The sequence below is a fragment of the Saccopteryx leptura genome, chromosome 1, assembly GCF_036850995.1.
Source record: "Saccopteryx leptura isolate mSacLep1 chromosome 1, mSacLep1_pri_phased_curated, whole genome shotgun sequence".
NCBI classification, from domain to species: domain Eukaryota; kingdom Metazoa; phylum Chordata; class Mammalia; order Chiroptera; family Emballonuridae; genus Saccopteryx; species Saccopteryx leptura.
Genome location: NC_089503.1, coordinates 238228171 through 238243015, shown reverse-complemented (window position 1 = coordinate 238243015; position 14845 = coordinate 238228171). Strand labels below are relative to the sequence as shown.

Sequence of the window (14845 nt, the reverse complement as noted above, 5' to 3'; positions counted from 1 at the left end):
ATAATTAATATAATTGGTGCTGGTTATAAATGGGATATATTGGCCATGAGGAATCAGCCTTAAAAATTATTTTTAGGAAAAAAATATTTTTGAAAAGCTGTATTTGGTTATGTAATAGGGAAGCTTCTCGGAATAATGTTTATTTGCAAGCAAGTCAAAACCCAAACTGTGAGGACTATAAAAACTTCAGTGTTTAGGTTTTCAGGAGATGGGTTTTTTTCTGATTTTGTTTTGGACCCTGGCCCTAAAGCAAATACTTAAATGTGTTAGAAAACAAAAATATTTCTGGTTATTGAAAGAAAAAACACAATGTATGTCGGTTAACTTTTGGCCTTGGTTGACGAGTGAGTTGATTTTTTCCTTGTGTGATTTAGAAGCAGAAACTGAAGGATACTCCATGTCCTCCTTAGCACACTCTTAAAGCAAAGAGTGTTCCTGGAAGATCTGAGATTGTGTTTATAAAGTTTACCATTAAAACAGTAACATAAGGATAAAGAGATTCAGCCAAATGTTATTACATATATGGAAGCTTAAAAGTACTTTTATTTTAGCCTCTCAATGGGGAACAGCTACAGAGTGTTCTCAGTAAATTCATTGTAGCGTATAAATACTTCAGTTCTGCTCACACAAATTAGACGATCAGGGAACCTGCAGATACTCTAGTATTTTTGTATAGTGCATTTTCACCAATGAAATAAAAATTGGTTTTGCATATCATTTGCATAATCAAACAACTTTTTTTGACTTGTCATTTGCTTTTCTGATGTTCTTGTTTAATAAAAAAAGTCAAAACCTTCTTTTTTAATTGCTTCATATTCATTTTGAAATATCCCCTAATTTTTTTTGTGAGCAGTAGATATATAATCTTAGGAATCAATGCAAAAGAAAATTCTTTATTAATTAGTAATTTTTTTCCCCTGACAAGTATCACTATAACTTGTATTTCTTTAGCCTTTTCTTATAAGTAAGGCAGAGAGAAACTGGTTTTAGTCTAAACACGAATTCCTTTGGTGGTAGTGAGGGCTTAGGTACAGAAGAATGGTGAGGACACAAGAACTGGCCACCATAGAGTTGTGCTTCATGGTACTCTAAACTCTATGCTAGGAGAGGATGATGACCTCTCTTTGTCTAGTAGAAGCTTGTTCATATATTCCCATCTACAGTTTCTACAGATCTTTATGGCTGGTGAGAGTTTTACATTATCAAACTGTATAAAGAAGAGGAAGTGACCTCTGCTCCACTGACACTCTTGAAGATACATGGAGCATTTAGCAAGCAGAAAATATATTGTCTGGACTGTAACTTCCGTTACAGTTAGAAGATGGAGGGCTTGGTGCACAGAAGTGGTTAGGAGAGCATATGCATTTGTCACTACACACTCTGAATTAGACCTACCTGCAAGATAAGCCATCTATCGGGTCTAATGTTATGAAAGCACTCTTTGTGATTGCTTGGTTACTGTATTCTGACAACTGATAATTTGCTGTTCAAGGAATAAAAAAACTAGATAATAACTGGTGTTCAGTTTCTTTGAATATCTCCAACCTATTTTCCATGCAAATAAAGCTTTCTAAAAATGTTCACATTACTCATGCTTGTAATGAACTCTACATGTTTATTTGCTTATTTCAAATAATCTAAGGGGAAAATTGTGTTTATAAAGTCATAGGTAATGCCTATTATCCATATACAAATACAACATACATACCCAGCTATCAATCTTGTCATTTTATACATTAGTCCAGAATTTGTGAACAAGAATTTGGCCCTAATTTGGAAATTTTATTAACTAAATCTTCTTAAAGAATGATTGGCAATAATGTTCCTTTGTTATTATTTTATTATTCTAAAATCTGTTACTTATCCCAAGTTGTTTATTTTATAGAATTTGCATGCTATATTAAACATTACATTATGTGTCTTCATTTTCAAAAAACATATATGCTAATAGACAACTTTTAAGGAAATTTCACTAAAGGCATTCCAGATGCTATTAGATATCTAGAAAATATATGCAAAGCTGAAAATATTTTACTGTGAGTGTCTAATAGCAATCCAATAATTTATTCTGACAAACCAGGAGAGTAAAATTTAAATAGAATAACAAAATATATAAGCATTATAAAATTGTGCTCTTCAGTGGCTTTTTCTTTGGAGGCGTACAGATCTCTAAAAACCCAGAAAAAGCCTCAGCAATAAAATGACTTTTGTCGGTAGTAATGAGTGATGATTGTGTGGGATGGAAAGCTCACAAGGATGTCAGTGGCTTTTGTTATAACTCAGAGAAACCCAAAAAATAGCAGAGAAGATTTTAAACTCTTTAAAGCAGATTTTTTTCTCCCTTTTCTTCTTTTGTTATAGGATTATAGAGTAAATATCTTTCTGCGTCAGAAATGGAATGATCCTCGTCTTGCATATAGTGAATATCCTGATGACTCTTTAGACCTAGATCCTTCCATGTTGGACTCCATTTGGAAACCTGACTTGTTCTTTGCCAATGAAAAGGGTGCCAACTTTCACGAAGTTACAACAGACAACAAATTGTTAAGAATTTTCAAGAATGGAAATGTTCTTTATTCAATAAGGTGAGTCAAAGACTTAAATTACTGATTTTAGTGAAAAAGAGTGGGTTCTTTTTTTGTTTTTCGTATTTTGAAATTTTTTATTAACTACTTTCATTGTTCCACTTAAATTTCTTTAATATATCATTTCCAAATATGCTTAATCAACAATAGCAGACCCAAGTTTTAGATCTAGAATGTCTGAATAATTCTTGGAAATCTGCTTTTTTTTAACATGTGGCCCCAGTTATTAGGTGGCCCAGTGCTTGGTGGGTGATTTAAAGACAAATTGTATGGTAACCAAATCATACGTTGTGATTATATTTTTATGTATGCATAGTCCTTTAAATATTTATAGGTGAAGAAATATTGAGATTTGCTAGTCTGAAATCTTTTTTTTCATAAATTATTTTTCAGGTGTGTGTATATTTTTAGATTTTTTCTGAGCTTCTCTAATTACACTTTAGAAAAGGTCTTATTTACATTTTACTTATTTATTATATATTTCTCAGAAGACCATATAACCTTTTTAAATTAATATGAAAACCTAGCAATAATTAAGACCAAAACATAAACATCTTGATATATTATTTTTCATATTTTCTTATTTTATGTAAACAAATTTCCTTTCAATACATTTATTATTTCCTAAGAGTGATAAAGTGACATCACTCTACTGTGAACTGACACTTTCATCAAATTTCTGAAAACTTATTAATGTGTTAATATAATCTTGAATGATTTATTGCTACATAAAACATAAAGGAAAATGTCAGTTCTCTTCAGTAATTCAGCCCTGTGCTCCCATATCAGTGAATAACTTGTGAATTCCAGGTCTAAGAAAGATGATTTTGAACTTTTTTGGAGAATTACTAAAAAGTGAAAGAATCAAAAGATAGTGGGAAGGTGGAACACATCTATTTCCCCCATTTCTTCTGCTAAGTATGACTCAAGATGCTAGATACAATACATATAACAAACTTAAGGAGACTCCCAATAAGAAGGAGACATAAGAAGACTATAGATGTTGGGGGTAGTGTCACTGGAATCCTAAAAGAGAGTCAAGACTTTCACATCACTCAGCAGTAATGAGGCCAGTCCCACAATGGTGTCAGTGGAAATCATGTGGGGAGCTGGATGGAACACCTTGCAGTAACAAGCAATCTCTTTCCTCATGTATCAATGGAAGTTGATTAGGAAACCTGGACTTCTGCCACTACCTGGAAACAAAAGGGTAGAATCCCCACCACTCTTTGTCTTGACAGTGCAGAGTCATAGAAGGCCAAGACAATGATTAAATAAGATTCAGAGTCTCATAAAATAATATAGAAATGTCTAGGATAGAAAAATTATTCATTATACATAGAACCAGAAAGTTCTTAAACTGAGTGAAAAAAAGACAAGAACTGATGCCAACATCAAGATAACAACAATGTTAGAATTATCTGACATGATAAAATTTGCCATGATAAAAATGCTTTAGTGAGCAATTACAGATGTGCTTGAAACAAATAAAAAAATAAAAAGCTTCAGCAAAGAAATAGCAGATAAAGTAGAACTAATGAAAATTTTAGGATTGAAAAATAGAAAAACCAAAATAAAAACCTAGTGGGTGGGCTCAGTAGAAAAATGGAGAGGACAAAGGAAAGTATCAGTGAAGTATAAGAGAATAATAAAAAAATACCCACTCTGAACAACAGAGATGATAGATTTGGGGGTGGAGGGACGGCAGAGCCACAGGGACCCGTGGTAGTATAATAAAAGTTCTAACATTCATGTTATCAGAGTCTTATATGGAGAGGGAGAATAGGATATAGAACTAAAAAAAATTAGAGGAATTAAGGACTAAAATATTTATAAATTCTACAAAAAGCATAAACCTACAGATTCAAGAAATTGAATGAACCATAAAGATATTTATTGCAAGTCACATCATAGACAAACCTCTAAAAACTAAATAAAAATTTTGAAAACATCTAGAGATAACAGTACTTTACTTATAGGGAAAAACAATTAAAGCAATAACAGATATCACATCAGAAATCATAGAAGCCAGACACATTTTTTTTTAAGTGCTGAAAGAAAAGAGCTATCATCCTAGAATCTTGTACCCAGTGAAAATATCCTCCAGGAAGGAAGGGGGAAAAAAATGACATTCTTATATGAAGGAAAGCTAAGAGAATTTGTCACAGGACGACCTATCTAAAAAGTCTAGCTACAAGCCCTGGCCATGTATCTCAATTGGTTGGAACATCTTTCCAACATACTGAGGTTGCAGGTTCAATCCCCGGTCATGGCACATACAAGAATCAACCACTGAATTCATGAATAAGTGGAACAACAGGTTGATGTTTTTCTTTTTTTCTTCTGTCTCTATATCCCTTCCTCTCACTCTATAGAAATCAATAAATAAAAATTAAAATATAAAATCTAGCTATAGAAGTTTTCTAAACAGAAAAGAAACAGTGAAAGAAGGAACATTGGAACACAAGAAGTAGAAAGGAAACAGTAAGCAAAAAATATGAATAAATGCAATGATAGACTTTCCTTCTCATCTTGAGTTTTTTGAACTGTATTTGACAGTTGAGGCAAAAATTATAACACTGATGTGGGGGGAATGAAAAGCAACAAATAAGAAAACAATTAAAAAAAATAAACATATTGCCAGAAATGAACAGAACTGGTTTAATATCGTTTCTGTGGGTATATGACTTGTTATTAACTCTTTGGAAAGATGGCTTGTTATGTTATGTAAAATACATAAAATTCATTTATTCTTCAACTTAGCCATTTGACTTATAAGAATTTACATTACTTATGTGTTTATTTACACTTAAGATATATTTACAAAGATTCCCACTGCAACACAGAAAGAGCAGCAGCAAAATAGACCCCTAAATATTCATTAATAAGAACAAAGCAGAACACAATGATGGTCCCATATTATGAAATATTCTTCATTAGATAGACCTAAATTTATTCATAAGAGAAAATATATTTAAGTTCAAGAGAAATTATTATATTTATTTTTACTTAAGACACTTTCTAAATGTAAGCATAACTGTTTATGTAAAAATACATATCCAAATCAATCCATGCAAAAAGTTCAGAAGGACGCCCAACAACTGGTAGAAGATAAACAGCTATGGAAATGAGCAGTTGGATTTGGGTAGCAATAAAGGTGAACTGTATGTGAGTTTATATTACTTGAATTCTTCAGAAAGACTTATGTATTACTTATAAATTAAATATATATATTTTGTGATGGAAGCTTGAAACCTGAGATCATGATCCTTGACTCCTCTTTGTTATGGATTTATAATGGATATCAGGGGATCCATGACACTGTGCAAATAGAGCAAGTTTAACTTTGAGAAAGGTATAATTTATTAATTATAAGGTATTGTTTCATTGCAGACAGATTCAGATGGCATGGAATAATAATTTTGCAGTTATAATGTCTAGAATATTTCTATTGGTAGAATTGAAATATAATGTGTATATGTCCTGTATGATTATGGATATTTAGTTATTTTTATCATCTTCTTGGAATTGGAAAATGGATCTATTCATTATAAATTGCTTACATTCCTTCTAATATTTTGAGGAAAGCTATGGAATAATTCAGAACTGCATTTTTGTCTTTTTGGTATGAATTCAGATGAAACAGGATGATTTCTCTCAGCTCCTAGTTTTTGTTTGCTATATCCTGGCTCACATGATCAAAGACTAAATTTGATTTTTTATAAGTTATTTTTGGAAATCGCACAGTACTTTGAAATCTTCAATTGGCAAACAGTGTCTTTGTTAACAGAAGTTGTGCTAGGCGAAAAAAAAATCTCGTTCAATTTACAAATGAAGCATCTGTGATGTTTCACAGGAGTTCTGGCTTTCCTACTTGTTTACAGAAAGAAGCAGAATGTCCTGGCAAACCTGACCTATTTAACTTATCCATTTATCTGTACTTTCTCCTTCAACCCACTAAAACAAAGAAAGATACTAAATAGGGAATAAAATGGCATTAATACATAGAGGGGGTGAAAGTAATGGAAAAGAAGCCAGTGACAGATAAATGATGACAACATACTTTAGGAAGCTGGAAAATGAATGTGCTTGTGAAAACTGACTTAACAGGCAGAGACAGCTAAAATCTAAGCCTAAGTAGGAGAACTCAAAAGGAAGGAAATAACATCCTCAAACTTTTAGGAATTTGAGGTGGCTAGGACTTCAGAAAGTAGGGGTTAGAAATGAGATCAAAGAAAAAGAATTGATTTAAACTGTCGAAACAACAATGAACCTTCTATTTCTAATTGTCTCACCTATGTCCTTTAGACCAGGGGCTGCCTTTTAGCCTTCTGAATTGGGCAGAAAGCAGGACAGAAAACCTCAGAGAGGTTGTGCTGAGAGCTTCAGTAGTAGAGACTCCAGGCACAGCTAGATCGGTCATGAGGCATCATATCCAAAAAAAGATTACTTGAGGTACACTGAATGGTGATACCCTTGTTCTCCCTAAAGTGCTGAAAGCCAGACTTAAACTTTTACTGAGCAATAGGCAAAAGAACACACCTCTGGAGAACCTAACTTGCCCAATAGAAAAAAATTTACAGATACTGACATTTGGGGAAACACCAATGAGATATTGGGGCAGCCTTGTTATCATCCTTTAGATAAGACCATTACTCAATGAACCATCCACTACTAACTGAGCTCCAAATAGTTTTTAGTGCTTTGCTCTCATATGTAAACCGACATTGGCAGACATCATATAATATTAACAATAATCAAAAAGCAGAAGCCAGAAGAAACATGCAGAGAAAATAAAGAAAAACAAGAAGAAAATTAAAGAAACAAACAAAAAAATGATTCAAGAGAAAATGTAGGGAACAGGAAGGGAGTATAAAAAATCTCTGGACAGATGAGACAACTGGATGCATGAAGTAAAATTCTTCTAGGAAAGTAAAGTGGAGTCATTCAAGGCATAATAAGAGCAAATAGTAAACCAAAGTAGAAAAAAATATAGTAGAACGTTTGGAAGATGAAGTGAAGAAGTCTCCCAAGAAGAAGAATCAAAATACAAAGAAATAGAAAATAGGAGAGTAATGATATGAAAATCAATGTCAATAGAGGTCCAGTATATGACTGGAAAGGAAAAACAAAGAGAGAGAGAGAGAGAGAGAGAGAGAGAGAGAGAGAGAGAGAGAGAGAGAGAGAGATGTAAAACAAGAAATTGTGCCCTGGCAGGAAAACTCAGTTGGTTAGAGCATCATCCAGAAGTGCAGAGGTTGCTGGTTCCAACCCCGGTCAGGGTCCATACAGGAACAGAGTGATGTCTCTCTGTCTCTCTATCCCCCTTCCTCTCTTGCTAAAATCAATAAATAAAAATTAAGTAAAAAGAAATTGATAGATTATCTGCTGTGTTTAAACACTGAGAGGGACCTCGTAGCTCTGATAGGGAGTTTATGGAATTTGAAGTAATAGTAGGAGGTAAAAACTGAAGTGATTGTTAAAATGAGACAATTATTAACACCAGGAAAAACAAAATGTTATACAGAAGCTGTAATTACAACAAGCTACTAAGTTTAACCATAAATTATAATTACATATTCATAGTATATAAACACCAAATATTAATTTAACTATAAATGCTTATATAATGAAATTTTGAGTATGGTTGGAGAGTTCATTATACATGGAGTATGGTATAAAGAGAAATAAATTTTAATGTTCTATTGTAGGAAATTAATAGACAATTACTCAAATTTTAAAAATCAAGTATAAATAAACAATGTAGATATATGAACATGAATCCTAAACAAATATCTAAAGAAAGGCTGCCTCTCAGGAGCTAGAACTGGGATTAAAGGATAGGTGGGGCAAAGGTACAACTGTTTTTAATTTTTTTTATTTATTGATTTTAGAGAGAGAGGGAGAGAGAAAAAGACAGAAACATTGATCTCTTGCTGTATGTGTCCTGACAGGAGATCAAACAGGTAACCTCGGGGCTTGGGCTCACACTCTAACCTACTGAGCTATCCAGTCAGGGCACAACTGTTTAAACTTTTGTGATATTCATGACTTATATTCAGTGGTGGGATTCAGTTGGTATGCACAGGTTTGGCAGACTGATACCTAATTTTTTGTTGAGTTCGGCAAATCAGTTGTTAAAGTGGCACTTGTAATCAGGGTTCTCTCTGAGGTGGGTGCCTGGGCAGTTGCCCAATGTGGAAATCACAAATTTACATTCCTTACTCTTTTTTTTTTTTTTTTTGTATTTTTCCGAAGCTGGAAACGGAGAGAGACAGTCAGACAGACTCCCGCATGCGCCCGACCGGGATCCACCTGGCACTCCCACCAGGGGCGACGCTCTGCCCACCAGGGGGCGATGCTCTGCCCCTCCGGGGCATCGCTCTGCCGTGACCAGAGCCACTCTAGCGCCTGGGGCAGAGGCCAAGGAGCCATCCCCAGCGCCCGGGCCATCTTTGCTCCAATGGAGCCTTGGCTGCGGGAGGGGAAGAAGAAGGAGGGGGGGTGGAGAAGCAAATGGGTGCTTCTCCTATGTGCCCTGGCCAGGAATCGAACCCGGGTCCCCTGCACGCTAGGCCGACGCTCTACCGCTGAGCCAACCGGCCAGGGCTCCTTACTCTTTTTTAACATTCATCGGTGCAACGGCGTATTCTAAGTGTCCATAGTAATGTTCATTCCATCCATAGGTGAAAAAATTTGATGGAACTATGCTTAGAATATTTATTTATTCATTTCATAAAACTCATTATACCTTTGATGAAATACTACATTTTAATTTTCTTGTTACTTCAGTAAACAAACATACAACATAAAGAGAAAAAGTGCCAGACAACCAGAGGGTGACAAGCTGTCATTTGTTTCATCTTTGTGTTTTGTTCAAAATTCCCCTGAGATATTATGAGTATTATTTAATATTTTTCATTAATATTTTAAAACTCTTTTTTATGATATAATCTAGTTTTGTGTACCTCTTTCATTGTTCTTATTTGAGTATTAAATGCATGAAATAATAAGCTACCTTTCGGTATATTGTTCTTTTATACATAAAAAGGCACTGGGGCAGAGAACCGGTTGTTAAATTATTTGAATCCCACTGCTAATATATTGATAATTTTTAAATGAGGTACTTTTAAAGTATTGGCTTTGGAGCCAGACACATGACTCTAGATTGTCAAATTTGATATTGAATATACTTTGCTTATAAAGTTAGCCTGTTACTTGTTTAATGGGTGCTGACTGAGGACACAAGACTCCTGGGTCAGAGACAAAGGAACGTATTACTCACTGCCAGCAAATAGCACAGGCATCCCCATTTTTGCTTTATTTGTCCATAAGTCTCGTTGGAAGATCCAGATGGGTATAACACACATCGTGGGTCTGTGTCACAGCTATGAAACACTGAGTTTGGGGAATCCACGGCTTTTATAGCAAGAAACAAGCAAGCCTTCTTTCTGTCCTGGGAAACAATGTTATCATATCTCTCAAAATTAACAGGTGCATTAATAACCCTGAGAAGTGACAAAGGTAAAAGAATAATCAAGGGCTTGGTGCACTCAGCAAGAGGTGCATGAAAGAGCAAAAAAGATGCAGGGAAGTATGTCTCCCAACCCAGATCAAGCCTATACAATCTACTTGCTGTGATTGGAGCACGTCTCTTTAATTGTGAAAAGTTTGTTTTTCTTATATGTATGAAAATTCTCTTGAGCCTGCAATAATATATGTAAAGCACACAGCACGGTGCCAGGCTGAAGTTTTAAATTTTGTCTTTCTAAAAAATTCTGCCATTTTCCAGAATCTCCAAATCAGCCCTGCATAGACTCCTGCAAATTATTGATAGATCTTAGCCTCAGTAAAAAGGGGATGGTAATATATTTATTGTAAGATAATAGAAGTCCGTTATAGACATTAAATTTTACCTATTGCTTACTTTACTAATAGTAGTAATAGCTATTAATACCACTAACTTATATGATGGATATTACTACTTATATTACAGAAGTGTTATTACATTAAAAATCAAATCACAGAAAAATTTTATATAAAACTGGTATGCAGAGATACTTGTCATAATGCAATTTTAATTTTTATTGAAGCTAAATATAATCACTCTTTGAAATTCTGTTGCAAATAGAATTCAAATTTACTTGTACAATATGCTTATTTTTTGAACATTGATAGGCATTAATTTTTAAATAGAAAAAGCAAACTTATTTTACTAAATGCTTTTTAAGATGCTGTCTATTCAAAGGAAATCAATTTATAACGCCATAAAATTTATGTGATGAGAAAAATTTTGTTTGTGTGTGACTCGGTATATTTTTCTGAATAGGTCATAGTTATATCAGCTTCCCTAAATGGAGTATTAACAATACTGAGGTTGCATTGGTGATGGTTTGATAAGCTTTTTGATACTCTTTGGCATCGGATGGCAACAAAACTTGCAATTAGAAAACCATTTCTAATCTCCCTTCTTGTGTTCCAACAATCTACTCTCTGTTGAGGGTGCTCTTTGTAGAATAACTCATAATAAAATACCAAATAACTCAAGTAAAGATATAAAAACTATGGGGAATTTTTTTTTGTAACAGAGGCAAAGCGAGAGACAGAGAGAGGGACAGATGGGACAGACAGGCAAGAAAGGAGAGAGATGAGAAGCATCAATTCTTCATTGCAGCTCCTTAGTCTCCTTAGTTGTTCAATGCTTGCTTTCTCATATGTGCCTTGACCAGGGGGCTACAGCAGAGCGAGTGACCTTTTGCTCAAGCCAGTGACCATGGGCTCAAGTCAGCAACCTTGGGCTTCAAGCCAGTGACCTAAGATTCAAGCCAGCAACTATGAGGTCATGTCTATGATCCCATGCTCAAGCCAGCAACCCTGTGCTCAAGCTGAGGTTTTGAACCTGGGTCCTCTACATCCCAGTCCAATGCTCTATCCACTGCGCCACTGCCTGGTCAAACTGGAAATTTCTTACATTTTCTAAAGCTTCATTACATTTCTCTAATATTTTGGGGAATAATTATGTGTGTTTATTTTACTTTAAATTTAACAACTAAATGTCTGAAATGTTTACTTGTTGTATGGAGCACATTTTCATGAAAAATGCCACACTATCTTTGAAAACAGTATATTTTAAGGTTAAGGACATAGAATCCAGAGCTAGAACCCCAGGGTTTCAAATTCAGCTCTACCAATTTCTGCTTCATAATGTAAGATGAGTTAACCTCTCAGCTTCCTCATCGCTAAAATAGGAATATTATAGTTTACTTGTCTTATAAATTTGTAGTGATAAATAAATAAATATGCACACACACAGTATTAGTATTGTGCCTACTACATAGTAAGCACAATGAATGTATTACCTATTATTAGAAAACATTTTTAATACTTCAATTAATGGTTGGGATAGACACCATACAGTAGGCCAAGGATTTTCAACTTGTATGTCACAAAAAATTTCAAAAACTGCAATATATGACTATATACTTAAGGCACTGACCTTTCTTCTCTTAGACTCAAATAAAATAACAACAGCTAACACAACAATAGATTCTGGCATGAATGAATCAAAGTTATACCTATTTTTTTTGTCAGATCAGCAAAAAATATATTTTTGGTGTGCTGCATAATTTTAGTGATTATATTATATGCGCAATGAGATGAGAAAGGTTGAAAATCACTGCTCTAGGCAATGTTTGCTCAAAAGTATCTAATACCTCAATTTTAATGAGGTCAATTGTCACAGATTATAGGCACCTTTTTTCAACATGACTACTTCACAAAGCCAAGACTTCTTAGGACAACATAAAAAAAAAGCCATATCCTGTTTATGTGTCTTGTCTCAGAAAGAGAACTTAGTGTCCTCTCTTAACATAAGAAGATACTCATTTCCAAAACAGTTGAATGTGATTAATTGCCTTTTGATTTCATTTTCTTTTGATGTGGACAGGACAAAATTACAATTTATATGTAATATTTTGATGAAGAAATTCAATCTCACACCCACCACGCTAACACATATTCTTCATTCATGTGCTGTTAAAGAAGCAATTGTGTCCTGCTTAAACAAAAAGAGTGTCAATAGATCAATGTTTTTCAGGATATAATTTATGATGAGTTCTACAGTGTTTTCTCTTTTCTAAATAATTCTTTTCAAGCACCTCCTTTTTTTCTTTTTTAAAAGAGTTATGTAATGTCTTGCATTTTATGCCAGAAAAATAGCAAGGAAATGAATTTGACATCACATGCGTGGCAAGAGCCTGGAAAAGATTCTAAGAACACAATTAACTTCTATACAAAAGGTCACAGGAGTAATTCTCCAAGCCAGCATTTGGAACGGGCTGGCCAGAGGGCCCTGGATGTCTGGAAAATTGATGTGTGTACCTTCAAAATGTACTTGTGCATACACCTCTAATAAGCACTTTCACAAGGCAGAGAACGTGTCCAACTGATTTTTACAATTGCCTTTTTAAGAGAGAGCTTTGCAAACCTACAAGATCATACTAACAGGCTCACTTAACCTAGCTGAGCCAGGAGAAAATTGCTTCTGAAGCATGAACTCTGTGAATTATTTTAGTGTGTTATAGACTCTGACTCGAATGAATTGTCAAATGGTCCTCCTGGGACTCAAACATTCAGCAGCTTCATGTGTCTGCTCATTTATGTCTCTCAACTACATTAATTGGATTTCACCAAGAGCATTCACTGTAGAACATAGACCATTATTGCTTTAACTGTGTGGTCTGTGTACGGAGAATGTGGTTACATTGACCAGAGCTGATAATGATTTTTTTGGTTAAAGCTAAAATTATTTTTTTAGATGTGATTTAATTCAGTCATCTTTAGCACCCATCCTGTGTAATTTTGGGGGGAGGGCAAATTGGGAAAGGCTGAGAGTGGTAGAATATAATAATAATCCTTAATAATTAGTATTTATTGAGTGTTTACTGAGTGTCAAGCATTTATTTAAGCACTGACGTATTAACTAGCATATTGCTCACAACAGCTCTCCCAGAGTGGATGCTGCTATTTCTTCATTTTAGAGATGTGGCAACTGAAACGCAGTGAGGCGAAGTAGTCTCTGCCTGTGGGGTCACAAAGTTTAAGTAACCAAATTCCTCTGGAGTGCTCTTTACTATACTGAATCTCACTGGGAATACTTTCAATAAAAGGGGCTGGTTAGGTCTGTCCATACTAAGTGAAATAAGCCAGGCAGAGAAAGAAAAATATCATATGACCTCACTCATTTGAGGAATCCAATGAACAATGTGAACTAAGGAACGGAACAGAGGCAGAGGCGGGATCAAAGGGACCAGAGGGAACACGCTCAGAGGGAAAGTGGAAGAGAGGATGGGATCAGAGAAGGGAAAGAGATTAGTGAAATTATATATACATAACACAGTGTTATAGAGAATAGGACAGCAAATCCTGGAGGGAAGGGGGGAAGGTGTTGGGGGGAGGGGGCAAAGGGGGGTGACGGGAACACGGGGGTGAGAGGAGATATATTTGGTGGGACATTTGAATCTATGTAAACACAATAAATTAAAATCATAAATAAAAAGTGGGAGGGGGAGTTAGTTAGAGACTTCCCAGAAAAAACTTGGTTTGAATAAACTTGGGTTTGTTTAGATCTGAGCCTCTTTATCTCAAGTCCAGGAACTAGAAATTCTTGGTAATCCCTGATGATATCTTGGTAATAAACTTTTCCAATACAAAAAATATTTAAGAGTGATGAATGATCTGGAATGTCAAAGTTCAAATACTTTCTGGAAGGGCGAACATGCTGGTGTATACTATCCAAGTCACTATCTGTGAAGCCACATCAAAAGGTTGTTTGATGAGCATGGGACAATGTCACACAGATCCTAGAGGGCTGTTTCTTGACACTGGTAAGACCTGGTGACATGCCCTAGCCCCACAGTGGGAAACCCACTCTATTACCTAGAATTTTCAAGTCCTCCAGGTTGGAGTTTATTCCTTTGCTGAGTACTGCTGGATGCTCGTTGACAACTTCTTCAATGCAGTTACAGAGATGACTGAGACTTGTCATACAGGATTACTTCTCTACACCCTGCCTTTCCACATTTAGAACTCCAGTCTCCTCAAATATGTGGTCTATGTGATTTTGGGAAAGTGTACTTGTTGGCATTTAGTATTAATTTTATAGAACTCACTTTCAAATATTTTGAGGGTCTCTTCTGTAACTACAGATATCTTTTAGATAGTGAGCCTGTTAGTATCTAAAAGATATCTGTAGCACTCTC

The 14845-nt window shown here is 34.9% G+C and overlaps 2 protein-coding genes across 2 annotated transcripts in view; one reads left to right on the top strand and one right to left on the bottom strand.

Annotated features, from left to right (window-relative positions):
- The window catches only part of CTSB (cathepsin B), a 698317-nt gene that overhangs the window by 437318 nt on the left and 246154 nt on the right, over positions 1 to 14845 (bottom strand). The window lies entirely within an intron of this gene.
- Positions 1 to 14845, top strand: part of GLRA3 (glycine receptor alpha 3) — a 165706-nt gene that overhangs the window by 76234 nt on the left and 74627 nt on the right. Inside the window, exon 4 of the mRNA XM_066360944.1 lies at positions 2362 to 2585. Within this exon, the coding sequence (XP_066217041.1) occupies positions 2362 to 2585 (224 nt within the window). The remainder of the gene's footprint in view (positions 1 to 2361; positions 2586 to 14845) is intronic.